Source organism: Mercenaria mercenaria, chromosome 1, assembly GCF_021730395.1.
Source record: "Mercenaria mercenaria strain notata chromosome 1, MADL_Memer_1, whole genome shotgun sequence".
Classification (NCBI taxonomy): Eukaryota; Metazoa; Mollusca; class Bivalvia; order Venerida; family Veneridae; genus Mercenaria; species Mercenaria mercenaria.
Genome location: NC_069361.1, coordinates 36,959,056 through 36,966,747, shown reverse-complemented (window position 1 = coordinate 36,966,747; position 7,692 = coordinate 36,959,056). Strand labels below are relative to the sequence as shown.

The window sequence follows — 7,692 nt, the reverse complement described above, 5'->3', positions numbered from 1 at the left end:
TCTTTTTCTTTTTTCCATTTACATTTCATACAGAGCATTTTTAGATTTCTTAGAGGTTGTCTTTGAGTCACCAAGTCTTGTCGTTTGCCAGGTCGGGATGAAGATGTTTTTTATGTGAAGAAAGAACCCACCCGGCTTATGGAAGGTTGACTATTCTGCCCAGGTGCCTTCCTGCATCTGAAAGCCTAGAAGGCACAAAGGGGTCATCAAAGTAGGAACGTAACCATGTGATCTTAAACGTGCCGGTTGGACTTAAAACTCCTAAAATGAGGTTTAAAACCTCTAAAATACGGCTGAAACCCCCTAAAATATGGCAGAAATTTTACATTTATAATGAAACGTTCCTTCTTGATATTTCAGACGGGACAAAGATGGGGGGAAATTTTGCTGCACATATAGATGAAGGTATCGTTTTGGTTGTGCTGGCACTTTGGTGGATGTATAACATATATAAAAATTATATTCAGGTATGTGTCATATACAGAAAACCTTGATGAAATACAGCCATATCTGGCTGCGTTAAGGTCAATTTTTCAAGTTTAATGCAACAAATCGCCGAAATATTAAACTCATTAGATTAATAGTCGTGATGCAATGTATTTTCAAAACCGGACAAAAAATATAAGATTATTTCACTGGTTGTGCAGATGGGAATTTCCGGCCTCAAGGGTAACTGTTTAGGCGGTAACGAGGCTCTGTCGACATACCGCATAAAGTTACCCGAGAGTCGAATATTCCCATCTGCACCTACAACCAGTGATTGACTCTTTTCCTTGCATACCATATTAAAAAAATGATGAAAATAAAGTCAAGCGAACGACTTTCTTTTTAGAACTTTTTCATATAGCAGCGTATTTAAACAAAGCGCGGGAAACCAACATCCGTAAATAGGAAGACGTCATGACGTTTCACAGACAAATAATATTTAGTTCCGATTTTGTTTTATCAGTTGCAGCGTAATGTTATGAAATTTTGATATAATAATGTTTTTTAAATCGAGAAATATACTATCAGGAACAAAGAGGAACTGTCAAGGTATTGGATTTTTATTCCGTTTTACTACATAAATCTTCTACATATATGTAGTTCGTAATACGTCATTTACATCACGAGAGTCATATTAAAACCCCGGGGTGTAAGGTGTATTTTTCCAGCACCTGTAAAAATACTGGATATCTCCGTCTGGTATGCAAGAAAGAACGGTCAATTAAAAGCTTGCTGTACCGTTATATCCCTTTCTTTCAATAGACAAGTTGGCATCTATTTTATACATCCGATTAAAGCACTTATTACTTTGAAGCGCGGTCCGTCTTTAAACTTACTAGATTTCAGACGTAATCGTGTACGTTTATAGAAACGAAATGTTTTGGGAAATTTATGAAAAATTCAATACATTTTATACCCAAGCTTCCATACATTAGTGTAAATAAATATCTTAACTGGCATAGGTAAGACAAGCCGTTCATTTGCAAACAGGCGTACCACACTCCTTTCAAAAGCGCTGTTGTACAAACTACGAATCAGCTGAATAAATTATTTTCATATTTTCTTTCTTTACAGTCCTTACACGAGAATCTGCCGTACCGGTCACATTGCTCATATTACTTCATGTTTAAGGGAAGGCGTCTTCCATTAGAATTGATGCTGAAGATTCTATTTCCAGTTGCAGGTAAAATCTATATAATTTATTTCCTTACAAATTTATATCTCGTAAATATTTTGGGTAAGCATGAAATTCAATACGCTTGTTGTAAGTAAAAGAAAATCACAACTTACTTGCAAAAGGCATCTTTAAAAGTATGTTCAATATAAGACATCTTTTGTGTGTTGTCAAAATAATGTATACACAGCTAGTCTCGTCTACTCCAGAGGAACGAAACGATCAATAATGGAGACATAGATTAAAGAATGTCCTTGAATAAAAAACAATTCCGTGGACTCAAACGTAATACATACTCTTCCGAATGCATATTCTGTACAAATAAAATGTTTTCAAACTGTTATAAAGTGATAATTTAAAAATATTACAACCATATAAATATTCGACTTACAGATTTTTTTTTCAATTTGTTTCTCTTTAAAATCAAATGATCATAGACAATATACTAGTGTGTGTACAGAATAGTTTTTAGTTAAGGTTGCAGGCTTTGAATCACTCACCGTAGCGTGTTCGAAGCCGCGTTTATTGTGCAAAATATGTTGCTGTTGCTAGAGCTACGTGTACCAAGCTGGCTTATATACGGAAGGTTTGTGTTCTATCTAGGTACCCGCCCGTGACTGACATAATGCTGAAATGGGCACTGGCCAGGGGTCTTCTTCCACCTTAAAAAGTTGAAAAGTCGTCATAAGTGTGTCGATGTGACGTTGAACAAAACAAAATACAAAGGTCTGCAAGAAGTCATTGTTTACTCAATGAAGTGTTGACCACCGACAGTTTTGTAGGCAAAAATGGCAACTACCAGCATATCGATAAATTGGTTCACATAAGCATATTTGCTCTGTTCATATTGCATGGCGTGTCTGACAGTTTGGAATACAGCAAATTACCATCCATAAAAGGAATGAAGTACTTTACATTTGCAACTGCTTTCATCTGGTAAGACATTTGCTTATTGTATTAATTGTGCTGAATCTGTAAAAGTCATGTTAGTTACACTAAGTTCGATATAGTTAGTGAGTAAACATATTTTGCCTGCTACTTCTTTTTAGTTTTCCAAAGAAACGAAAATCACTACAAACATTCTGCATATCAACCGGAGGCATACCCACACATCACAAATCGAGCCACTTGAAGCAGTCTACACATCAATCGTAGCCATAATGCCAACATACAAATCAAGCCACTCAAAGCATATTGCACATCATTCGTAGCCAAAGCCTCACACCAAAAATCAGGCCGCTTGAAGCATTCTTCACACCAATCACTCTACTGTAAGGATTCTGCATGTCAATCGTTAGCGTAGCCACCGACACACCACAAATCAATCCACTGACATTAAATACTGTTATATATATACCTTATTCTTTTATTATAATAAAACTTTCAAATAATTAAATGTAGTAAAGAACGCCCGCGTTACATATATTAGTGCATGCGTTACAAGTAATTTGGGCAAACAAGTATTAAAACATTTCTTTTTCAAACTAATTGATATACTTTTTAGGTATGGAGTGGGATTTTATTTCCACAGTATGCCTGATATAGGGAGACCACCACTAGAGAACATCCTACACAGGTAAACTACACGTCGGCGTATATTTTAGGCACATCTTGGCTTCTTGGATTAGGTATTTTATAAAACGACATCCGTGCAGTCTGATCAAGATTAGCACTGTTCGCCATTCAGTCAGTATCTTTTTGGTAAGCATCCCTTTTAACTGTCAATGGTTCTGTCCAAATTGAAAGACGGACAAGTTCATTATAAAAATTTAGCAGGGTAAGGGTTAAATTGTTAAGCAATCAGATAAATAAGTTTCTGTTAGAAATTGACTTTAAGCCGGTGCTAGGGGTGTAGGAGGTGTTGCACATTTCATTATATCTTATGAACAGACTCGATCAAAACGCGTATGATATTAATTTTCTTGGTTGCATTCTTTGCTTTCGAAGGATCTTTTTTACAGATTTTAATAACTATCACCACTGCAATCTTTAAGTGCCGTGTTGCGGCTGTAAAAAGTCTCCCCATACTTGGATTCAGTGTTGTTATATTTTCAGGTCCTTTGGAATCCTGGATTCCATTCAACATATGAGTAATAGAGTTCCGCTTAAGCCGGTGCTAGGGGCCGTGAGAGGTGTTACACATTTCATTACTCAATCAAACCGAGTCTGCTATTATTTTTCTTGGTTGCATTCTTTGCTTCCAAAGGATCTTTTTACAGATTTTATTGATGATTTTCGTATGAAATAATCCTATCTTCCGATGATCAGATGAGTTTGATGATCATGTACAGAATTTACGATTTGTTTTCGCAATACGCTATTCAAGGAAACAGCCTTTTTCAGTGCACTAAGCTGAAGGACATATATCATTTTTAAAAGAATTTTTGACGGTGACGGCTGTAGGTTTAGCAGTAGATAATAATGCGGTTTATGTATCCTTACATCAACTCTTCAGTTTTTCCCTGGATCCAGGCATGTATTAACGGCAGAAAGTCATGAATAAACAAAGCAATTCACGTTCTCTTCATACATGATCTTCTATGTCAGGGTCAAACATCTGTTCTTGGGCAGATGGACATCTGGTGTCTTCGTCATCCTTCTTCAATAAAAACTTTTTTTGTAGTATAAGAGATGTAATCTAATCCATAATATTTTTTACCGTGTTAAGTACCAACTTCAGACACACTGTCATCTCCCCAACATACTGATGATTACTCTCTCGAATTCGGCGAAAAGAAATTGAAAACTATTGAAGTTCATTGTGAAACTGCATGCAAGTTGCATCTCTAGGAATCATATCAACGATTTTGGGGAGTAATAATCGGTACAACAAAAAAAGAAAAAGAAAAAGTATCATTCATCATTATTCTTGAAGACCACATCTTTATGTGATTTGCAAAAGTAGGTTAATGTTATGTCTGTAATAACGAGATAAAAATGATCGATTCAAATGATTGAATACATGATTCGATTGGGCCCAGTTATGAATATTTGAAACATGTATATCGTTTCCAAGAACAAAAGATTGGTAATTGAAAGCTGTACAGGAATCATAAAGTAAGCACCTATGAAAATTATACATTTAGTCCTCTTGATATGATTTGAAAGTCTTACAGCTAAAATTGCTATTGATTTTTTTCACAGTCACGCAGAAAATGGCTACAAAAAGAGTAGTAGTTTTCTGTGACCGTCGTCTTCTTAAACTTTTATTTAAAAAAGAATTGAAACTTTTGCCAAAACATGGTTAAATATTTATGTATTCTAAAAACTCTTCTAAAACTTTTATTTAAAAACAAAGAACTGAAACTTTTGCCAAAAGATGCTTAAATATTTATGTATTCTAAAAACTCAAGAGCTTGGAAATACATAAAAACAGCAGACTGGTTCATAATAGATAATTCCACGTTCCCTTGAAGTCGGTTAAATCTTACAATAGTTTGTATTGTTATACCTCACTTTTGTCTACAATGGTAAAATCCCATTACCCGAAAAGGAGATATTTTGACTATCAGAAACATTTTCAGTCTTTTCGACACGTGACCAAGCGAAAGTGACTGTCAGGTCATGTGACCGCGCTGATATTTTGAATGTCATATAAGGGCAAATAACTGCTTCAGGTTTTTAGCCATATGATTGCCTCCTTTGTACACAATGTCATATTGTAATGACGTCGCTATTCAGTGTGTACACAACTGATTACCGCGCTAAAGATGAAACTGTTGAATTAAATGAATCAAAAACATTTTTAAAACTTTTTTATGTGTTTAGTTTTGTTCGGTATAATAAAATAAATACCATATGGCAGCGTGTGTGACATTGATATTGTCAACCCTCGGAACAGAATGTCACCACTCGGCTATCGCCTCGGGTAACATTCTGCCCTTGGGTTTACAATATCAGTGTCACACACGCTGCCATATGGTATTTATATAATGTCGGAACAATGTTCATCTATATTATGAAATTGGTAAAATTTCTTTTTGCCAATTCTTGATATTTGAAATATGTAATATTTCATTTTCAGATTTTTGATACCACTTCTGTTAATAAGTGGATTGGCAATGTTATTTGAATATGGATTTAGGAACAATATCTTACCACAAATAGTGCGATGTTTTTCTGTTTTGTGTGCGGGAGAATGGATCATTCTTACATCCTTTCTCTTGTTTCTACCTACACCATTCCCAGGTAGGTTTACTGAAATGATCATTTTAAATCTATTTTTCTCGCGTTGATTTAGTAGTTATAAATAAATTATTTTTTAAAATGCCTGCAAGAGTAATTCGGGCAGTATTTATTAGAAAGCTACACTTTGTTTTCTTATTCAGTCACGGGGAGGTAAAATAGTATATTTTAACTTTGTTTACAATTTCAGTTTATTTTGTTCTACATAGTTTTGATTTGGTGTTAATTGTTCTGATGTAAGTATTCTCGCGAGCTGCTGTGTTTAACTTTGTTTACAATTTCAGTTTATTTTGTTCTAAATAGTTTTGAGTTGTTGTAAGTTGTTCTGATGTAAGTATTCTCGCGAGCTGCTGTGTTTAAATAAATTGTAATACATACATCCCGCTGTGTTTTAGGTTCCCGGAGAAATCCAGCGTGGAACGAGTATGAAATATCGAATGTTCGTTTCATGGAAGTTGCTATCGCCTTTCTGCTGGCTGCCAATATAACGTTCATGATCGTATCTTACACTATGATGGCACTGTACTTGAAATATGCCAGAGAATGGTGTCAGAAAAGAGATAGGATAAAATACACTTATGCCCCGCTGACGGACTTTGATGAATCTTGAATGGGATTTCAGAAAAGTGTTTGAAAGAAGTGTTTATGAATATCAGTAATGTTCATTTTTCTTTTCATTCAGTTAATATTTATATACCTCAATGGCGGTAATCAGGTGCGAGGAGACAGTGATGCTAAAATACAGTTGTGTCCTAAATTTAGATAATAAGGATCTTATATGACTGTCTGTGTAATAAAAGGGTTTCCAAACTCGAGACCCAATGTGGATTAAAAACTGAGCGCCAGCCAAACATCTGCCTTACTTAGGCAGCTATGTTTAATCATTTTTTGCCTACCGTTGATAACACTGAAACATTTTCAAAGGCACGATAAATTAGAAATCGCTCATATGCTAAAACCTCATAATATCACGTCAAATTAAAGGAGTTCATCACAATATTTTGTGCGCAGCTCAATCGCGCAGCAAGCGATATCCACTGTAAAGTTCAGAATTCGCCGCCGAAAGTGCATAATTGTCGGATATGAGGGCACTCGCGCAAAATATATCGTATGTACTGACAATATAGGTCGTGCATCCATATTTTACCTTTAAAAGTGATGGTGTTTTATTGGAGGAGTAGTTGTAGGAAGTGCTCGAATCGAATACATTGTGGACAGCCAATTTGAAAGTAAACTATTTCGTCCAGTAATGATGCAGCCGACTCCAAGTCAAATAAAATTCCAGAAAATCTTAAAGTAGATATATCTCCTTCAAGTTCAAATGTGACTTCCTAAAAATGTTGTTATACTTTTTGTGCCCCATCCCGAATTTCACGTAGTAAGACCAGAGTTATGGCCCCTGATAGTCAAATTGTACATAAAGGGTCTAAACATTTGTGTCGCATGTACCTCAAAATTATATGCGCCAAGAGTCATGAAACCACAAAAGAATTAAATTCAGAATGCGAAATTGTGCACCAGTGCTTTTATTTGAGGTTTCACTCAATAAAAACAGATTTATGTCCCTTGACGTGGTCAAATATATACGTAAATGGGATGTGAAAGCTTGTGTAGCACGTATCTCAAAAAGTATTTGATCTAGAGGCTTGCAACCTTAAAGGAGCATTATTCCGCATGTGAGTAAGAATATTGGTTAAGGAACTGGTAATAACATTGTGCAATTTGTTTTTGTAAGAAAAAAAATGTTCATAATTTTTAGGTGGGTGGGGTAATGAAAAAATACTTTTGTGGGTGGAGTGAATATTTTTTAATTTTTCTTGAAAACAAGCACGGGTTGATATTATTTT

At 35.2% G+C, this 7,692-nt stretch overlaps 1 protein-coding gene across 1 annotated transcript; it reads left to right on the top strand.

Annotated features, from left to right (window-relative positions):
• The first annotated feature begins 371 nt into the window (after nt 1–371).
• On the top strand, nt 372–6,455 carry LOC123523409 (uncharacterized). The gene is made up of 6 exons (XM_053540993.1): nt 372–467; nt 1,561–1,669; nt 2,443–2,596; nt 3,165–3,236; nt 5,685–5,848; nt 6,241–6,455. The coding sequence occupies exons 1-6, from the start codon at nt 372–374 to the stop codon at nt 6,453–6,455; spliced, it is 810 nt and encodes a 269-aa protein (XP_053396968.1).
• The last annotated feature ends 1,237 nt before the right edge of the window (nt 6,456–7,692 follow it).

Coding starts and splice junctions, on each gene's coding strand:
- LOC123523409 (XM_053540993.1), top strand. CDS start 372: ATGGGGGGAAATTTTGCTGCACATATAGATGAAGGTATCGTTTTGGTT. Junction 1,670..2,442: donor GATTCTATTTCCAGTTGCAG/GTAAAATCTATA, acceptor ACAGTTTTGTAG/GCAAAAATGGCAACTACCAG. Junction 3,237..5,684: donor CTAGAGAACATCCTACACAG/GTAAACTACACG, acceptor TTTCATTTTCAG/ATTTTTGATACCACTTCTGT.